The sequence below is a fragment of the Gigantopelta aegis genome, chromosome 2 (assembly GCF_016097555.1).
Source record: "Gigantopelta aegis isolate Gae_Host chromosome 2, Gae_host_genome, whole genome shotgun sequence".
Taxonomy (NCBI): domain Eukaryota; kingdom Metazoa; phylum Mollusca; class Gastropoda; order Neomphalida; family Peltospiridae; genus Gigantopelta; species Gigantopelta aegis.
Window position 1 is genome coordinate 32,282,679 of NC_054700.1, and position 22,029 is coordinate 32,304,707.

The 22,029-nt window shown below is 35.9% G+C and overlaps 1 protein-coding gene across 1 annotated transcript in view; it reads left to right on the forward strand.

Annotated features, from left to right (window-relative positions):
• The window catches only part of LOC121383853 (anoctamin-8-like), a 44,069-nt gene that overhangs the window by 9,968 nt on the left and 12,072 nt on the right, over nt 1-22,029 (forward strand). Inside the window, exons 2-8 of the mRNA XM_041513954.1 lie at nt 12,202-12,448; nt 13,188-13,423; nt 16,359-16,475; nt 18,597-18,721; nt 19,884-20,045; nt 20,946-21,234; nt 21,712-21,767. Coding sequence (XP_041369888.1) covers nt 12,202-12,448; nt 13,188-13,423; nt 16,359-16,475; nt 18,597-18,721; nt 19,884-20,045; nt 20,946-21,234; nt 21,712-21,767 — 1,232 coding nt within the window. The remainder of the gene's footprint in view (nt 1-12,201; nt 12,449-13,187; nt 13,424-16,358; nt 16,476-18,596; nt 18,722-19,883; nt 20,046-20,945; nt 21,235-21,711; nt 21,768-22,029) is intronic.

Here is a 22,029-nt window from a genome sequence, read left to right on the forward strand (position 1 = left end):
AACTTTCATAGCAAATTGCTTCCCAGGATCTTTCACAGCTAGTTACACTGTTTTATTACTATTTTTATTTCTTAATTTATTTATTTAAAACAAAATTTGCGTTGATGCTGATCCCCGATATACCTTTGTTTAACACCTAATTCAATCAGATGTGTGGTGGCAGCAGCAGCTCAACCTATTACAGTTAAGTGTCAAAATCACCATGTTGGAAACAAATGGCTGTAGGTTATAATAGGCTGGGTTGTCATTAAATCAGTTATCATTTCCTTCCATCCTTCCTTCCTTCCTTCCTTCCTTCCTTCCTTCCTTCCTTCCTTCCTTCCTTCCTTCCTTCCTTCCTTCCTTCCTCTTCCTGGGTTGTCATTAAATAAGTTATCCTTTCTCCTTCCTTCCTTCCTTCATATGCTGGGTTGTCATTAAATAAGTTATCCTTTCCTTCTTTCCTATCTTCCTTCATTCATATGCTGGGTTATCATTAAATAAGTTATCCTTTCCTTTCCTTCCTTCCTTCCTTTCATTCATTAATTCATTCTTTTATTCATTCATCCATTCTTTCGTTAATTCAATCAATCATTCATTCTTTCATTCAACAAGAAAGATTAAGTACGCTGTATGACATTTGCAGAAATGGAAAAATATGTTATTAGTCTGCAGGACTAAAAGCAAACAACATCTAGTACTTGTCGGTCAGAATATTTTTACTAGTCCGACAGCCTGTTCAATATAACACTCAGTTTGCTATGTCACCAACTTCACTTCAAGTGATACAATCTTTTGATTACATCAAAGTTAAGGAGATAAAAGGGTGTTGCCTCAACAAGTGTGCCCAAAATAAACAAGCCCAAATGAAGTACAGACATGCTCACCTCAAAACATTTTATCTAAAACTCAATGGAACGTTAAGCTGTAATTAGATTAATATAACTTGAAATGCATTTCTTAATATGTACCGGCCTCGGTGGCATTGTGGTTAGGCCATCGGTCTACAGGCTGGTAAGTACTGGGTTCAGATCCCAGTCGAGGCATGGGATTTTTAATCCAGATACCGACTCCAAACCCTGAGTGAGTGCTCGCAAGGCTCAATGGCTAGGTGTAAACCACTTGCACCGACCAGTCATCCATAACTGGTTCAACAAAGGCCATGGTTTGTGCTATCCTACCTGTGGGAAGCGCAAATAAAAGATCCCTTGCTGTTAATCGGAAAGAGTAGCCCATGTAGTGGCGACAGCGGGTTTCCTCTCAAACTCTGTGTGGTCCTTATAACCATATGTCTGACGCCATATAACCGTCAATAAAATGTGTTGAGTGCATCGTTGAATAAAACATTTCTTTCTTTCTGAATATGTACAACTCTTTACTAGTTGTTAATAACATTACTGCACTATTGATTGTCTGCATATAAATATCTACTTACCTGTTGATTACCAGTCTAAAACTGTATTGATTGTCTGCATATAAATATCTACTTACCTGTTGATTACCAGTCTAAAACTGTATTGGTTGTCTGCATATAAATATCTACTTACCTGTTGTTAACCAGTCTAAAACTGTATTGGTTGTCTGCATATAAATATCTACTTACCTGTTGATAACCATATAAAACTGTATTGATTGTCTGCATATAAATATCTACTTACCTGTTGATAACCAGTCTAAAACTATTGATTGTCTGCATATAAATATCTACTTACCTGTTGATAACCAGTGTAAAACTGTATTGGTTGTCTGCATATAAATATCTACTTACCTGTTGATAACCATATAAAACTGTATTGATTGTCTAAATATAAATATCGACTTACCTTTCGATAACCAGTCTAAAAATTTATTGTTTGTCTAAATATAAATATCTACTTACCTGTTGATTACCAGTCAAAAATGTATTGATTGTCTGCATATAAATATCTACTTACCTGTTGATTACCAGTCAAAAATGTATTGATTGTCTGCATATATTGTATATGTCAGAAAGTCAGCTTGCCAAAATTAAAAAAAAAATAAACAGGTGCACAGCTGCAAATGGTTATCTGTAAGTACATAAACGAGTCTACATTGATTTCCCCAAGGTAACTTTATGCAGAAACCATTTTGAGAGCCTGTCACTTTTGTAAAATGGTTGTGACTACAATGCATTATTTAGACCTCGTCATGCGAGAGGCTCCCCATCACTCACTGGAGACTACATGTAATTCAGATGGCAAGACATAGCCCAGTGGTAAAGTGCTCGCTTGATGCACAGTTGGTTTGGGATCGATCCCTGTTAGTGAGCCCATTGGGCTATTTCTCGTTCCAGACAGTACACCACAACTGACATATCAAATACCGTGGTATGTGCTAATCCTGTCTGTATAAGAGATCACTTGCTACTAATGAAAAAATGTAGCAGGTTTCCTCTGTAAGACTATATGCCAAATGTTTGACATCCAGTAGCTGGTGATTAATAAATCAATGTGCTCTAGTGGTGTCATTAAACAAAACAAACTAACTTCTTCATATAAGAGGAACTATCATTCCCAGGAGACTACCGTTACATGTAATTCAAGGAGAGAGAATGTATATATGTTGGTTGCCCTTGTCATGTGAATTTTAAAAAAATACTACTACTACATAAGGAAAAAAGAAAAGAAAGAAATGTTTTATTTAACGACGCACTCAACACATTTTATTTACGGTTATATGGCGTCAGACATATGGTTAAGGACCACACAGATTTTGAGAGGAAACCAGCTGTCGCCACTACATGGGCTACTCTTTCCGATTAGCAGCAAGGGATCTTTTATTTGTGCTTCCCACAGGCAGGATACAACAAACCATGGCCTTTGTTGAACCAGATAATGGATCACTGGTCGGTGCAAGTGGTTTACATCTACCCATTGAGCCTTGCGGAGCACTCATTCAGGGTTTGAAGTTGGTATCTGGATTAAAAATCCCATGCCTCGACTGGGATCCGAACCCAGTACCTACCAGCATGTAGACTGATGGCCTAACCACGACACCACCGAGGCCGGTCTACTACATAAGGATTACATGCTCAATAAAGTAATATCTTAATTTAAATGGCTCCCCATAATTCAGTTTAAAGGAGCAATTAATCACCCCTATCGATTTGTTTTTCCGATTATTTACAAATCGCATAGTAAATAGAATATATACACATGTACATGCATGTCCCTCCACCCTATATATACTATAATTAAATAGAGAATACTACATGAGTGGCCGTTATAGATACCATTTATTTCATAATGAGTTGTTTTAAAATGTATCAAACTCACTTTCGCTCATCAGATACATTTTAAAACAACAAGTTGTGAGATAAATGGGATCTAATGGACACAAATGTATTATTCTATTTCTTACATATTCTCAAAAACCAGGTTTTAAACAAATTTAAACATCTTTTTCAACTAAAAGTTATTTACAGCCGTTGCACTTGTAGCTAACTTTTGCGTCACAGACCCATGATTGTCAGGTTAACTATATGTCACAATGTAATCAATTTCCATTGTGTAGGTTTTCATTGGATGTATGGAAGTGGTGACTTGGTCATCACCTAGGAGCAGCCAGTCATATTTTTTGAAATTGTTAAGACACGTACATGTGTAACCAGCCATGTGTTACCAAAAATAACGCATGGCGTTCTCACCAATGGTTGTGTAAGAAATGTCATTTAGATAGTACACATTGCTTTGATCGTGGGACACTAACTGGGATAGGACCCCCCAAAAATCAAATTTATCTGCTGGGGTGGGGTGGGAGGTTCGATCCTGTGACCCAAGCACCTCAGGCAAGTGCTTTACCGGCTGAGCTAAGAACATAGAACTGAATACATGTGTGTGATTACAATACTGAGTTGAGTTGAGTAATTTGTTTTTAACGTGCCTCTATCTAGACATGGTTCAGGCAATATTAATCTACTTGTAGCTATTGGTAATTATGTTCAAAGAGCTCTGGCTTAAAGAGACAGATCCTAGTTTCAGCCCATGAAAATGCACACAAAGTTCGGTTAATCTACAAGACTATAACACATTTGGATAAAGTTACAATTTAGTGAAACACGAGTCTCTGACTTTCAAATGGTGAAATTTCTCTCAATAATAGACGAAAACTCGACTCTATAACTGTTACTTCTCAGACGCACATGCTTTTTTTAAAATATGAGAAATGCATTATGTGATATTAAAAACACCAGGATGACCAAAAACACCTCGAATGTACGGAAATGGATAAGCTAAACAATAAAATCTAAGCAAAGTATTGATTTCAGTTATCAAAAATCCGCTTTAATAGTCAAAAATATGTTTTAGTGTTTGAACACTAGGGTATGTCCCTTTAATGGCTCCAGATAGAACTATTCTATAGAAAAAAATATATAAACGCATCACATTACAAAAGGTTAACAGTTAATGAAGCCACAAAAGCCAACATTAGCACCTGAGAAATACAGCAGTCGTAATTATAATTGATTGCCAGGCTGCAGTATTGGTGGACACTGTGCTGCTTGTAGCTTCCGGGAATGCAGGAATGCACACAGTTGTGGTAAATATAGCTGTGGGGGAAATAATCAAGTGTGGCACTTACTGTTCACTAGTGTACATGTCCTTGAGTAAAACGGGAAATATACATTATAGTACATACTTGAATCTACACACATGTATATATATATATTCATGTATAGATGAGATGTACATGTATATGCATGCGTAGGTGGGCCTAATTTGAGGTCATTGTTCTAATTCTGGAAGCCAAGAAGTAAATGTTGGTAAGTATACATGTATATATAGTGTTGTATCTTTATTACAATTAGGTCCTGTCGTAGACAGAATGAGCTGACACATGCCAGAACGTGTGTCCATGACTGGCATGTGCTGCGACAGCTTGCACTGAAACATTAGAATTCTCCACTTGACTTAGAATTAGGTGATTTATATTAGGCATGTACTTCACTCAAGAAATATGTCATCAGTTACAAGGCCGGTTATCCATACTGGGTTTATATTTGATTTATATGCATGTACTTCACTCAAGAAATATGTCATCAGTTACAAGGCCAGTTGTCCATACTGGGTTTATATTTGTTTTATATGCATGTACTTCACTCAAGAAATATGTCATCAGTTACAAGGCTGGTTATATATACTGGGTTTATATTTTATTTATATGCATGTACTTCACTCAAGAAATATGTCATCAGTTACAAGCCTGGTTATCCATACTGGGTTCATGTGCCAGCTGAGGCAATGGTGGATTTTGTCATCCCAGTACCCACTGCAGCACAGAGTTTACTACACTGCTACTAGATGTAGTTGGTGTCATGGGGAGGTGTTTGGGAAAACACACTGTGTTGTCCTCTTCTTGGGTGTAATTAAAAATGTCTCTCCTAAGTGTTTAACATTACATACAAATTAATATGTGGCAGGAAACATTTTGCTTCCAATAACTTTTATTTATAAATGTATGTTGCCTAGTGGTAAAGTGCACACCAGATGCGCTGTCGGTCTAAGATCAATCCCCATTGATGGGCCTACTGGGCTATTTCTATTTCCAGCCAGTGCACCACGACTGGTATATCAAAGGCTGTAGTATGTCTTATCCTATCTGTGGGATGGTGCATATAAAAGATCCATTGCAACTAATGGAAAAATCCCTGTTAGTAGGCCCATTGGGCTATTTCTCGTTCCAGCCAGTACACCATGACTGGTATATCAAAGACCATGGTATGTGCTATCCTGTCTGTGGGATGGTGCATATAAAAGATTTCTTGTTACTAATGGAAAAATGCAGTGGATTTCCACTGTTAGACTGTATGTCAGAATTACCAAATGTTTGACATCCTCTAATAGATGATCATTAAAACATCAATGTGCTCTAGTGGTGTCATTAAACAAAACAAACATTATGAACTTTTCATAACTGAACAGTCATTAGCTGCCAATCCATCTCCAGAACAGAAGATTTACATATTTGAGATGATACAAACTGTCTGCTGTTCGACGATGATGTCAAAAAACTTTTAAATGTTATACTACAATAAACATCAGAAATTATGTCAAATGGGACTTCATTATGTAAAAAAGTGTCACAGAATGTATGTTGAAAACTGATTTATGTGATTTTTAACTAAGTTGTGTTGTTTGTAATCATAAGAATTGTCTGTAATTTTTGTGTGAATTTATTGATATTATAACAGTCACAAATTAGTATAAAATCTGGTATCTACGCTATGCAGTTATATAAAAGTTGTGACTGTTGTACATCAATAAATTCACACAAAAATAATAAACACTTCTTATATAAACCTCCTAGGTAATCCAGAGATGTATCAGAGGTTTTTGCCCAGGACAAAATACATTATGTTTGAATCTTAATTAAAATGTCTTAAACCTCTTTGATAATACAGATTACTGGCCCCCGCCCCGGGTCCTCATCTGGCATGCATGTCAGAGGCTGAATCCGGGTGCACACCTGAATGGATAGGGTGGTTAAAAAATTTGTTTCCCAGTTTAATGGAAATCTGGCATGTGTGTACATGCTACCAGATTTTCTGGTTAACAACAGTGTTTTTGTTTTATGATGTTTTTTCCCACCTCTACAGGTCAGTACATAGGTCGTACTGCCTGCCTTTTCTATAGTCTTGGGGCACTGGTAGAACAGAACAGGGGCACTGGTAGAACAGAACGGGGCACAGGTAGAACAGAACAGGCCTGTTTTACGAAGCGATCTTAACACTAAAATCATCTTAATGGAAGGGACAATCAAGGCATTTGGCCTGGTATGCATATTTAACGATATATAATGCACATTATTGCTTAATATCAACAAGTATAATCGTATAGTTAATTAATAAAATGGTTAAATGTGACGGCTATTATATATAACGGGCGCAGCCATTTTGTACCATCCCAGTGAATACGCCCCTCTGGCGAGCTGGTGCTTACGTAATACCTAACGTGTCACGTCAGGAATTAGTCTTCGAACTGAAGAAACAAAAGATACCTGCTTTTTACGGATGCATCACAATATTCTGTAATAATAGTCATCCCAGTAAGCCAGCAACAATTATATATTACTTTTAATACAAAATAAACCACCATTGTCAAAGTGTTGAAATAACTGTATTATGGTTTGTACATAAATTAACCCACATACTGAAATAATAATCTGTATTCTTAGTTAATTGGTCTTTTCTTTCCGTGGCCTGTACCTGTGGTTTCTGATTGGCAGGTATATATTTAGACAGTCCCTAGACACACTAAAAAGACGTGCCTCTTTTATTAAGATCACAGGGTATTATGTGTTCACCGCATGGACATCCCTCTAATCGTAATCGATCAGCCATCTTGCTTTATTACTGTCAGTAATTCTGCAAAAACCCTTGATTAAGTAGACTTTCCCATCTAAAATCACAAAACTGACTAATTACATAGTCCCAAAGAAAAGAAAATTATCACTTGGGTATCGTGAGTGGTCTTTTTTGCTTGAACATAGCATACCAATAGGTTTAATAATATGTATTTTTTTCTTTGGATTTAAAAAAAAACTAAAATACTATAACTCCATTTCGTTCTGTTGATGCAAATTGAAATATATTTAGTTGAATAGTTTATTATACTATCAAGTCATTTATGTTGTTTTACAAGTCAGGTTGATGAAAGCGAAGCACCTTGTTGTAAATTAGAGCATTTTTTTACACTGTGCATAGAGCAGATGGATAGAGCTGACGTCACTTCGCCCCAAGCTATACCACCGGACATCACAAAAACGAAACAAAATGGCTGCCCCCAGTTAGCATGAATAATCATGTTTTTAAATTAACTCTAAAATTACGCGTTTTTCATTTGTTAAAGTGTTCAGTATGTGTTGGTGGTCCGGGTATGCATCTTTCCAACACATAAATCTCTTGTTTGAGTTTACTCTACCTTTAAGTGCATTAGGTAGTCATGCTCTTAGGTAGTCTTACCTCGATAAGATTGCTTTGTAAAATGAGGTTCACTCAAGGCCACTCAACGGGCAGCATCAAAGGATTGTATAAAAAGTTATAAAGTTTGTTTTGTTTAATGACACCACTAGAGCACATTGATTTATTAATCATCAGCTATTGGATGCCAAAGATATGGTAATTTTGACATATAGTCTCAGATAGAAAACCCGCTCCTTTTTTCCATTAGTAGTAAGGGACCTTTTATATGCACCATCCTAGTCTGGAGGCTGGAGCGAGAAATATAGCCCAATGGGCCCGCCGCCGGAGATTGATCACAAACCAACTGTGCATCAAGTGAGTGCTTTACCACTGGGCTACATCCTGCCTCATGATTGTATACATTGTCATATTATAACAAATAAATATATATGCACATATACCATTATTGCAAGAGTCATATCTATAGTATATACACAAATAAATAAATAAATACAAAGAAAGAAAGATTTTTTTTTTTTATTTAACGATGCACTCAGCACATTTTATTTACGGTTATATGGCATCAGACATATGGTTAAGGACCACACAGATATTGAGAGAGGAAACCCACTGTCGCCACTTCATTGGCTACTCTTTTCGATTAGCAGCAAGGGATCTTTTATATGCACCATCCCACAGACAGGGTAGTACATACCACGGCCTTTGATATACCAGTCGTGGTGCACTGGCTGGAGTGAGAAATAGCCCAATGGGCTCACTGATGGGGATCGATCCTACACTGACCGCACATTGAGCGAGTGCTGTACCACTGGGCTACGTCCCGCCTCCAAAATAAATACAAATGTTAAAATCATTAACAGAAGATCTTACACAACAAAATAGGTGTGTGTATGAGACAGAAAACACAATTGGTAACAGAAGATCTTACACAATAAAATAGGTGTGTATATGAGACAGAAAACACAATCGGTAACAGAAGATCTTACACAATGAAATAGGTGTGTATATGAGACCGAAAACACAATCGGTAACAGAAGATCTTACACAATAAAATAGGTGTGTATGAGACAGAAAACACAATCAGTAACCGAAGATCTTACACAATAAAATAGGTGTGCATGAGACAGAAAACACAATCAGTAACCGAAGATCTTACACAATGAAATAGGTGTGCATGAGACAGAAAACACAATCAGTAACCGAAGATCTTACACAATGAAATAGGTGTGCATGAGACAGAAAACACAATCAGTAACCGAAGATCTTACACAATGAAATAGGTGTGTATGAGACAGAAAACACAATCGGATAATGGGTCCACGAAAAGGCGTTTCAACCAACTGAGCTAGATCCTGCTCAGAATGGCTAACAAGTATAAATATATACTCATTAATTAGCCCTGCAACTCTAGAGGTTAGAAATGCTAACAGTAGTAATTATTAAAGTGCATTTTTGTGTAGACTACTTTGATAATTATATTGATACATTGCTTGTTGTCTGCTGGCACATACATGTACATGTATAAAGGAATCTACATATTTGTGGTGGGTCCATTGGGCTATTTCTCATTCCAGCCAGTGCTCCACAACTGGTGTAATAAAGGGCGTGATATGTACTATCCTGTCTGTGGGATGGTGCATATAAAAGATCCCTTGCTGCTAATCGAAAAGAGTAGCCTATGAAGTGGCGACAGCGGGTTTCCTCTCTGAATATCTGTGTGGTCCTTAGCCATATGTCTGACGCCATATAACCGTAAATAAAATGTGTTGAGTGCGTCGTTAAATAAAACATTTCTTTCTTTCTACATATTTGTTACTAATTTTCTGGGCCCTTAATAAATAATGTGAGTCTGTGTTGTTTCACTATTTGTACATGTATCCATCATCATGAAATAACTTTAAAATACACAGTTCCACTGCAAAGAAATAGAAAATCTGTATTTGAGTAAATGTGGCACTATAAATACGGATTAAGATAGATTAAAAGTGACGGACCTCAGTTTCAGCCCATAAAAATAGACTAGATTTGGTTAATATTACAAAAGTGTAACACATTAGGATAAAGTTGCAGTTGCGTGAAACAAAAATCTGTGGTCAATGTTGAACCAGGGAAATAACCGTTACTTCTTAAACATGCGTGCATTAGAAATGTCAGGATGACCAGAAACACTTTGGATGTACTGAAATAGATAATCTGAACAACAAAATCTTAAGTAATGTCGGGGTGGGACGTAGCCCAGTGGTCAAGCACTCGCTTGATGTGTGGTCGGTGGGCCCATTGGGCTATTTCTCATTCCAGCCAGTGCACCATGACTGGTATATATCAAAGGCTGTGGTATGTGCTATCCTGTCTGTGGGATGGTGCAGATAAAAGATCCCCTGCTACTATTGGAAAAATGTAGCACAGTTTCCTATCTTAGACTATATGTCAAAATTACCAAATGTTTGACATCCAAATCAATGTGCTCTAGTGGTGTTGTTAAACAAAACAAATTTTGACTCGAGTAATATCAGATTTCAATGATCAAACATGGCTCTAATAATGAAAAATATACTTTTACTTTTAGAATACGTGACAGTATTTTCTTAAAGTGGCATAATACTTATAATATGATGGAATTATCTCTGACAATAAAGTGAATAATCTTGTATCCTATAAGTCTTTTGTGCATGTACCCAATACTAATTATGGCCCGTGCCAAATTATTTAGCTCAAAAGAAAGGAAATACATATTGAATTTTCAATTAACTTGTAGTTTTGTCAAGATTACCTCTTAATTATAGTAACTTGCATCATTGGTCTATAGATAGAGGTATTCCTTGCTATCATCCAATGAGATTGTATGTTCCTAAACAGGCTCAAATGCAACAATATGCTATTATATAGTCATGACAAGCAACACCACTTCATGTTTGTTACTAATGTCATGACAGGCACAATATAAGGGATAAGAAGTTGCTCTATTTTTAACACATTTTTGTTGTTGTTATGGTTTTGTTTTTTTCCATTTGTTTTGTTATTATATTATAAATTGTTGTCAGGTGTATTTATAGGAATTTTAGTGGGGGGTCTAGATTGTAGTCAACCAAACTTTATGGGGGGGGGGGTCAAGACATGCTTTCCCAGAAAATATACTGAAAAAAAAACAAAAAATTGCTTCAGCAGGTTGGTTTCACCCCCCCCCCCCCCCCCCCAATATGCATATGGTTGTTCTCATGATTTTGTAGTATCAGACAGGCAAATCTGTGTATGACAGGTGGTTTTGATATAAGAGATGTAGTAAAGATATCATATTACTGCAAGTAGCTACGTATATATTACTGTTGATTTATAAGGTAATAAAATGTGTTAACCAAATCTAAAGGGCTGTTGATGATTACATGGGGAAGAGGTAATTCGATCGTCACACACAGGATGCACTTCTTCTTTCTTTTCTTGACTTTTTTTAGAAATCATATTCATATACTTACGTTTGTTTGACACCCAATAGCCGACGTGTATTTTTGGGCTGGGGTGTCGTTGAACATTCATTCATTCTTTCTTTTTGTTTTTATATTTATTATTTCTAATTATTTTCTAAGTAAGAACCACAAAATCTACCAAAAAAAGCACGCCTCATTAATTTGGTTTCTTCCATCATATTTGCATTATGCAGTTATGGTTTTACAGTTTTATGTCAGGTGGCAGAAATGAAATATCAGGTACATACATGAACATGTTATAACAAAAAAATGTTTTGTGATGTACATGTAGATGGTGAATTTTACTACTTGCAAACTATTATATATTTGTTTTAAACAGAAAATTCTTACTGAATGTGTGTTTCAGCATACAGGATGTGTGTGTATTTCAGCGTACAGGATGTGTGTGTATTTCAGTGTACAGGATGTGTGTATCTGTGTTTCAACGTACAGGATGCGTGTGTATTTCAGTGTACAGGATGTGTATATCTGTTTCAGCATACAGGATGTGTGTATCTGTTTCAGCATACAGGATGTGTGTGTATTTCAGCGTACATGATGTGTGTATCTGTGTTTCAGCGTACAGGATGTGTGTATCTCTGTTTCAGCGTACAGGATGTGTGTATCTGTGTTTCAGCATACAGGATGTGTGTATATGTTTTTCAGCGTACAGGATGCTGGGGCGGCGTCTGGCCAGCACGAAGCACCTGGTTGTCTCTACCTGTATTTCAGCATACAGGATGTGTGTATCTGTATTTCAGCATACAGGATGTGTGTATCTGTGTTTCAGCATACAGGATGTGTGTATCTGTGTTTCAGCATACAGGATGCTGGGGCGGCGTCTGGCCAGCACGAAGCGCCTGGTTGTGTCGAGCAAGGTGTGGCTGCGGACGATCCCGACCCACGACTGCGACGTGCTGCTGACGTTCCCAAGCCAGGCCGACGACACCAGCCTCATGTGGCTCCTCGCCCGTCTCCGCGCACGCACACCACAACTCGTCGTCCACGTCCGTCACCATAGCAACTCTGGCATCTACGGCTTCTACATGACTGCTAACTACGAAAAGTGGGTTTGATTTCTTTGTTCTTAAATATTGAATGCATTTTATAAATGCATGATTATTAATTACGGTAACTATTTTGTCCAATTTTTGTTGTTGTTGTTGATGTTTTTTAAGTTAAAATTATTAAAAATCTAGTTTTATTGAAACTGACACAAAAGTTTCCAAAATGAGTGCTTAGATTGTGAAGTAAAATTTTATGAATAAGAGTCTACCATAAACATTATATTGTTTAAAACAATTTACATTTCACATTGCTCAACTTTAACTTTACATGTCTACAATGTATATCTAAAGTATAATAAATGTTTACCATTGGCTGTTTTCAGTAATCAGACTCATGTACACAGTTAACTTTCTTTCATCTGTTATTTCTTCTTTTTTTTTCAATAGGATATAAAATAAAATTTAAGTGATAATAAACAGACCAACCCTCAATTTGAAATAAATTACTTTTTACCCTTATGTTATTTTATGCATATGATTCAACTGACATCAGTATGTCATATATAAAACATTCAAACGAGTAATAAACAATTTTCAAAGATTGGTGGGGACTGAAGTTTCAAAATTTTAAATATTAACACAGTAAGAGTAATTTTAAAAGTTATCTTCTTCTTTTTTTTCTTCTTTTTTTTTTGAATGGGGAGTAAAAGGCTGATTTTTTTTTTTTTAATTTGTACATTCAAGTTCAAGTTGCAAATGGAATGGGACTTAACAATTAAACTTCTCATTTACTTACAGCTTGCTTAAAGGTGCGGAAGAGCTTGGGTTCAAGAAGCATGTGAAGTCGGAGTTTGGTGGCGGACTGAAGGAGTTTATCTTTGACGAGCAGGACTGTTTCGCGGGCGTCGAGGAGGAGAAGTCGTTTCTGTCGAGTCAGGAGCGGCAGAGCGTCGTGTGCATGTTCCTGTACGAACTACGCGCCATTGACGGGGAGCAGCTTGATAAGATCCACTTCAGAGGAGGACAGCCAATTAGTAGGTTTTGTGTTTACAGCAGTGATTAAATTACATATAAAGTAAACACTGTGGATGTTAGTCGTATTGGCCCCGACTGGTTATGTAAGCTTGATAAGCTCCACTTCAGAGGAGGACAGCCAATTAGTAGGTTCTGTGTTTACAGCCGTGATTAAATTACATGTAAAGTAAAAACTGTGGATGTTAAGAGTCGTATTGGCCCCGACTGATTATGTAAGCTTGATAAGCTCCACTTCAGAGGAGGACAGCCAATTAGTAGGTTCTGTGTTTACAGCCGTGATTAAATTACATGTAAAGTAAAAACTGTGGATGTTAAGAGTCGTATTGGCCCCGACTGGTTATGTAAGTTTGATAAGATATACTTCAGAGTGCGAGTGCGAATAATTTTTACATGCTCATATACCACTAGACTTTTGAGCATGTCCGTCCCGGGGCCTGTCTTTGGATAGCCAGGGGCTTGTCCCGGGACAGAAAAAAAAAATTAATCGGACAATTTTAAAATTTACATCCAAAAATTAAATAGTGGGCCTTTAAAATTTTGATGCGCATCTCTAATTAATATAATGAATAATGAAAATTCTACTCATTAAATTTGGTCGCTAAGTTAGATAGGGTGGTCAAAAAGAAATTAGATAAGATCGGTGGCCTGACTTGGGATGGAGGGGGTTGGGGTATCATTGAAAATGGGCAGGATTTTGAAAATAGCAATTAGTAAAAAAGTTAATAGAATTTAAAAAAAAAAGAAAAAAAGTTACAAGCCAAAAATAAAATCAGTCACATATTTATATAATTTGGAGCATTTTAGAAGGACAGTCCAAAAATAAATAAGAGAAAGAAGAGAGGATCGGACTATTTAATAATATTTAAAAAACAAAAATAATAATTTCGACATAAACTTTTGAACGAAGGTCTAAAAGTTTAAAGTCCGATCTATATGTCCACGTGAGTGGCCTCGTTAAGGCTGTTAGGGTGCACAGCTTGTAGGGATGAGAAAACCCCTAGATTGACAGTCAATAGACGTTGAAGGTGTAGTGCTATGCTGAAATACAGATCTTGAGAAACCGGATCCGTCTGAACGAGAGAGAGAATCAGACTAAGGTATAATCCAGTCGTCATGGGTTGGTATAGTGGTGCGGACGGGCCCAACTCCGGAGGATACGAGATGGTATCACAATAAAACAAAGTAAAGTCTAGAAAAGAGTAGTAGGGGCTGACCCCGCTTCCTATTTCTTCTTAGAGTGGGAGCGGTCAATCTTCCAGTGCTGTTAGGACAGGCTCGGACATGTAGAGACTAAACACGAACAACCGTGGCGTTCTGCAGAATGGCCTTCATACGAGTCACGAAAAAACAAGTCAACATAGTCGGACGGAGAAATGACGTGGAGGCGAGGAATCTCGCTAAAAGAGAATCCAACCTGGTGGTGCAGACTGTCGAAATGAGAAGCGTTCCAGCGTTCAATCAGTTTCAATGGCCGCATACATCCCAGTAGAAAACTTCACTTCGCTGATAAAAACAACAAAGTGAAGGATCCCCAAGTCGAGCCGCGAAAGCACGTGCAGTGTGCACAAGCGAAACAAACACGTCTTACCGCGAGGAGTTCCAGACTGGGAATGTATACTTCAGAGGACAGCCAATTACTAGATTCTGTATATACTGCAATGATTAATTTATGAGTAAAGTTTTCAAAAAACATGGATGCTAAGAGTGATATTGACCTGGACTGGTTACATAAGCTTGATAATTAGGTATTCAGTTCAGAGGAGGACAGCCAGTTAGTAGGTTCTGTGTATACAGCAATGATTAATTTATGTGAAAAGTAAAAAAAGTCATGGACGTTGAGGGCCGTATTTGCCCGTGACTGGTTATATAACGTTAATAAGATATCCAGTTCAGAGGAGAACATCTAATTAGTAGGTTCTGTGTTTACAGCAGTGATTTATTTACATGTAAATAAAAACTGGATGTTGAGAGTTGTATTGGCCCTGGACTGGTTAAGTCAGCTTGATTAAATATTCAGAGGACAGTCAATTAGTAGGTTATGTGCACACACACACGCACACACTTTCACACACACACACGCACACACACACAGACAGACAGAACAATAAATTAAAATTAATTTACATGTAAAGTAATAACAGTGGATGTTGAGTCATATTGGCCTGGACTGGTTATGTAAGCTTGATAAGATATTCAGAGGACAGTCAGTCAGTAGGTTATGTGTATACAGCAATAATTAATTTATTTGTAAAGTAAAAACCACGTATGTTGGCTCTGTGTACATGTATACAGTAAATTATAATTAATTTTCCATGTCAGAATATCCCTTTAACTCTGCTTTGTACAGAAATACAAATTTTGTCATTCAGATTTACGTGTACTGTAAAATTCAGGGCTATTGAGTTGTATTGGCCTTGACTGGTTATATAAGCTTGATACGATTCAGTTTAGAAGGAAAAAAGCCAGTAAATAGGTTTTGTGTATACAATAATAATTATTTATATACATAAGTAAAGTAAAAACTATGGATTTTGAGTAGTATTGTCTTTCTCAAGGCGGGCTACATGTATATCAGTTTTTATTTTTTATTTTTGTCATAGACAGTTACATTATATCCTTTCTTATTATAAATCAGTTTGCTAATATGACATTCTGGGAAAGATAACCAAACTGGTAGTTATGTAAAACTGTGCAACTGTTACAGTAATTAATTTGTGCTGTATACATGCCTACCCCAACTCTTAAATATATTCCATCTCGCCATCTCCCATTGACAGTATCCAATGTCTGTGGTTTAATAGTGTTGGGAATCACTTGGAATTAAGGATTTTATAATCCATCATATCGTGCTAGTGCCAAACCAATCAATTTTCAATAACTGATCACTGGAACATCATTAATTTTGTGTCTGATTGGTGTGTTGCTTGTTGACAGTTCCTCTGCTGGAATCTAAGAAAGTTGTGTCCCAGGTGTTTCCTCTCCACAGCGAGGAGGACCTCACAATGCTCAAACGATCCTGGGTGCAGGCAGTCTTCACCAAACAGCCACTAGGTTCGTTAAATCATAATTTGTTTTAATAATTAGATATAAATAGTCCGTCTTCACCGAACAGCCGCTGGGTTGGTTAAATCATCATTTGTGTTAATAATTAAATGTAAATAGGCCGTCTTCACCAAACAGCCACTAGGTTCGTTAAATCATAATTAGATGTAAATAGGCCGTCTTCACCAAACAGCCGCTAGGTTTGTTAAATCATAATTTGTGTTAATAATTAGATATAAATAGGCTGTCTTCACCAAACAGCCGCTGGGTTGGTTAAATCATCATTTGTGTTAATAATTAAATGTAAATAGGCTGTCTTCACCCAACAGCCGCTAGGTTCGTTAAATCATAATTTGTGTTAATAATTAGATGTAAATAGGCCGTCTTCACCAAACAGCCGCTAGGTTTGTTAAATCATAATTTGTGTTAATAATTAGATATAAATAGGCCGTCTTCACCAAACAGCCGCTGGGTTGGTTAAATCATCATTTGTGTTAATAATTAGATGTAAATAAGCCGTCTTCACCAAACAGCTGCTGGGTTGATTGAGTAATCATTTATGTTACGTAACCCAGTTATAAAGCATTCACCTAATGCGAGGTCGGTCTGTAGGATCGGTCGCCGTCGGTGGTCCCATTCGGCTATTTCTTGTTCCAGCCACTGCACCACGACTGGTATATTAAAGGCTGTGGGATTGTGCATATATAAAATCCCATGCCACTAATGGAAAGTGTAGTGGATTTCCTCTCTAAGACTATATATCAAAATTACCAAATGTTTGACATCCAATAGCCGATGATTGATAAATCAATGTGCTCTAGTGGTGTCGTTAAACAAAACCTAGGATGACTATGATAATCAGAAATTCATTTAATATACAGCCATTGTATTTTATGCATTTTGTATTTAATTTTATTCATTAAAATGTCTAAAGTCAACTACACCTTAACAATGATTACAAACTCGGGATAGTTCCTGTAATAATTATATGTATCAATGTACAAGCATGTAAATAAACCATCTTCAAAAAACTGCCAGCCAATTTGTTAGTAAATTATTTACTGTTTAAATAATTGCAGGGCTTGCTCTGAATGAGCAGAAAATTTCACCAACATATTTATTAAACTACGGTACAAAATTTGCAGAAATTTTATTATTTTTTAACAAAATGTTTTGCCAGATTTAAATAAATTTTGACAATTGTTGTTTTTAAAATTTGCAATTAGTGAATTTGTCAAATGTCAGCATGTGAATTAGCCATCTTAAATAATAACAATCTCATGATTGGTTTATACATGTAAAGGGGAAAATACCATTAGTGGTTAGGTTAAGTATTCATGAAAAGGCAAGATGATCCAAATTCTCTACATTAATACTTACTTTTAAATGTAATATTTGTAAGATTAGGTGTTGATGATCCAAATTCTCTACATTAATACTTACTTTTAAATGTAATATTTGTAAGATTAGGTGTTGATGATCCAAATTCTCTACATTAATACACATGTACTTACTTTTAAATGTAATATTTGTAAGATTTGGTGTTGATGATCCAAATTCTCTACATTAATACTTACTTTTAAATGTAATATTTGTAAGATTAGGTGTTGATGATCCAAATTCTCTACATTAATACTTACTTTTAAATGTAATATTTGTAAGATTAGGTGTTGATGATCCAAATTCTCTACATTAATACTTACTTTTAAATGTAATATTTGTAAGATTTGGTGTTGATGATCCAAATTCTCTACATTAATACTTACTTTTAAATGTAATATTTGTAAGATTAGGTGTTGATGATCCAAATTCTCTACATTAATACTTACTTTTAAATGTAATATTTGTAAGATTTGGTGTTGATGATCCAAATTCTCTACATTAATACTTACTTTTAAATGTAATATTTGTAAGATTTGGTGTTGATGATCCAAATTCTCTACATTAATACTTACTTTTAAATGTAATATTTGTAAGATTAGGTGTTGATGATCCAAATTCTCTACATTAATACTTACTTTTAAATGTATTATTTGTAAGATTTGGTGTTGATGCACATACACATAATAATGACTACTGAAATTGATGAAAAAGACTGGAGGAAGCTCAGGTTTTATTCTTTTATTTCAGATGACATCCGTAATTACTTTGGTGTGAAAATTGCTCTGTATTTCGCTTACCTTGGCCACTACACCATAGCTTTGTGCATTCCAGCTTTTTTGGGGGTTGTCTTATGTTTCTTCAAAGGTGATCAGGCAAGTATTTCTTAATTATTCACTGGACAATAATCTCTGTTACATTCATTACAATATATTATCATCTCATTGATCAAACTGTAGCAATGTGAGCTTATTCATTTCTCAACGAATTACGTCGTCGGGGAACGTCATATTTGATGACTTCACTTTAAATTGCTACTTTGTCTTATTTGAGCGTTATTATTTATGAGCCAAAGATAATTCAACTATGTTTTATATTTAATTATAAGTATGGTCTGTTATTTCTTTTACATTTATCAGGATATTAACCAAAACTTATGTGTGAATGGTTTCCCCGATTCACATACTTTGCGGATGAATTTTGTTTCTTCGTACCCCGATGTACGTAAAAGCAATAACAGTCAATGTTTAAGTAAGTTATAGCTTATTGAAACGTTGTTGATATTTACAAAGCAAAATGTAAAGGTGCTTGATTCTTACATTTCTTGATGAAAGTCGTAACTCAGGTGATCAGGGGCCCAAATTCACCAAACTCTTACAGATTTGTGATCTTACAGTGCAATTTATCCTCTCTGATATTCCTTACTCACAGTCTTGGTCATAAAGCTGTCATGTCTGTGTGATGGTGCATATAAACGATCTTGTGCTATTAATGGCAAAATGTAGCAGGTTTCCTCTTTTAAGACCATATGTCAAAATTACCAAATGTTTGACTTCCAGTAACTGGCCCTGCGTGTACTGTAACCTCACCGTGGTGCAGGGGTGTAACATTTTCTTTGAGAATGGCCAATACAGCACAAAATTGAAGTTTTGAGTAAAATTCAGTATCCAAAAAATTCTGTGATATTTGTGTTTTTGCACAGTTCTTTACACTGTTCTTTACACTGTTTTTGTTTAAACCTGGAATTTTTATATTGATGTTGATCATCACTTTGTTTGCATTGCCATAGTTTGACACCCAATAGCCGATGTATTTTTCGTGCTGGGGTGTCATTAAACATTCATTCTTCATTCATTTCAGTAACTGATGATTTATTAATCAGTGTGCTGTAGTGGTATCATTAAACAAAACAAACTTTAAACATTTATAATTAAAGGCTAGCCACAACATTTTATAATACAGATAGTGTGCCAGTTTGTTAGAAATAATGTTGAATTTAGTTAGTGTAATTAGAATGTCATACTTTCTTGTTTTTAGAATGCTGAAGACATGGGCATTGTGGTCTTCAGTCTGGTGAATATGTTGTGGGCCACACTATATCTCGAGCACTGGAAGCGAACCAGTGCGGAGTTGTCTTACTGCTGGGGAACACTCGACAGGAAAGATGAACGTCTGCATGACCCCAGACCTCTCTATAAGGTAATCACTAGTCATATGAAAGAAAATTTGTTTTTGACTTTTTTGAACTAATTTTAAAGTTTTAAAAATATTTCATTTCTATACAAAGTTTTAAAATATACTTACCTTAATTTTTTATTAGTCCCCTACTGGTCCAACCAGTTTCATGTCCGTCCTTCTGTCTGTCTGTCTGTCTAGGCCTCTAGATATTGACCTAAAACATTTTGTATAGCTTTATAATGTACTGTTACAGTCAAGTTTGACTTTTTTGATGGAGTTACGGCCCTTTTATTAGGAGATGTGAAATTTAGTTTTCCTGACTTTTTTTAGAAGGCCTTGATATACTGAGCTGAAATTTTCTGTATAGCTTTATAATGTATTGTTACAGATCAAGTTTGACGTTCATTGCAAATTTTGACGGAGTTATGGCCCCTGAACTTAGGAAATTTTAAATTTTGTTTTCCTGATTTTTGATTTGCAAAGCTTGAAGATATTGAGATGAAATTTTGTATATTTATTTATCATGTACTGTTACTGATCATGTTTATCATTCATGGTGATTTATCCACTTTTCACAAAGGTATGTATATCTCTTAAATTTAGGAGATATGAAAAATGGTTGGGTTCGGTAGGGGACATGTATTGCTTTAGTAGTACCTTCATAATGCGTGTTTGTATTATACTTTTGGGTTCTATTTAAGACTTCCAGTTCTATTTTTGTACATGCATGTTTCAGCTATGTACTGTTATGGCAGGGATATAAATCTTTTATGGTATTGGTGTTTCAAGGAGATCTGGTGAACAGTTGTATTCAACAACCTGGCTTCTATTAAAGACAACAGGTTCTATTTTTTTTACACACATGGTTCACCCAGGTACTGTTCTGGCAGATATAAAGTATTTAAGTTACCTGTGTTTCAGGGTGACCTGGTGAAGAGTTCTGTGACCGGTCGTATGGAGCCTCAATACCCTGCGTGGAGACGTCAGCTGTTCCGATACTGCGTCAGTGTCCCTGTCACCAGCCTCGGTCTCGCCGTCGTTTTCGTCGTCATGCTGCTCATATTCGAGTTACAGGAGTGGATCAACTCTCACATCGCTCACAATGACATTCCCAGCTTCTTTCGCTTCATTCCAAAAGTATTACTGGCCCTGTCTATCGGCTTTCTTGATGAGGGCTACAAGAAAATTGCAATATGGCTCAATGAAAAAGGTAAGCTTATTTATCCTTTCGATTTAAAAATATTACTGGCTCTTTCTCGTTGAAGCTGTTTACAAGAAAATTGCAATATGGCTCAATGAAAAGGTAAGGGTTTTTTTTCATTTTATTCCAAAAAATATTACTGTCTTATCACATTTCTTGATGAGAGGTGCAAGGAAATTGTAATATGAATCGATGAAAAATGTAGATTTTCTTCCTTCAATTCATTACAAAAATATTGCTAGCTCTCTCTATTGGGTTGAGGGATACAGGGGAATTGCAATATGGCTCCATGAAAAAGGTTGGCCGTTGAAATGTTTTGCAACTCTTGATGCCTGGATCAGAACTTGTAATTGTTTTGGAAATTATACAGTAAACCGAGTAAATTATTGAAAATCTTTGAATAAAATTGAGCAATACATGTACCATGTAATTTGAGTATTAATACATTATAATTATCTCAGGATATCTTGCTTTTGTTTTTTACAGAAAATTACAGACTTGAAGAGCATTATGCAAATCAGCTCATTCTAAAGCTCGTTTTGGTAAATACAATGATTAAATATATCTTGCCTTATTTTACTTACATCACTGTCATTTTGGTGGTCAAGTCAGATCAGCATGGTAATAAATCTTCAGTGTATCAGGATTTTGCAATATGGAATTTTGTACTGGAGTCCAACTGACAACAAATAGTGATAACTTAAACCAGTGTGCCTTTCTCTTTTATATATATTTTTTTTTCTTTCTCCTTTTTTAAAATATTTCTTCTGGGTGTAAATTTGAGTGTTAAAAAGTTTTCAAATG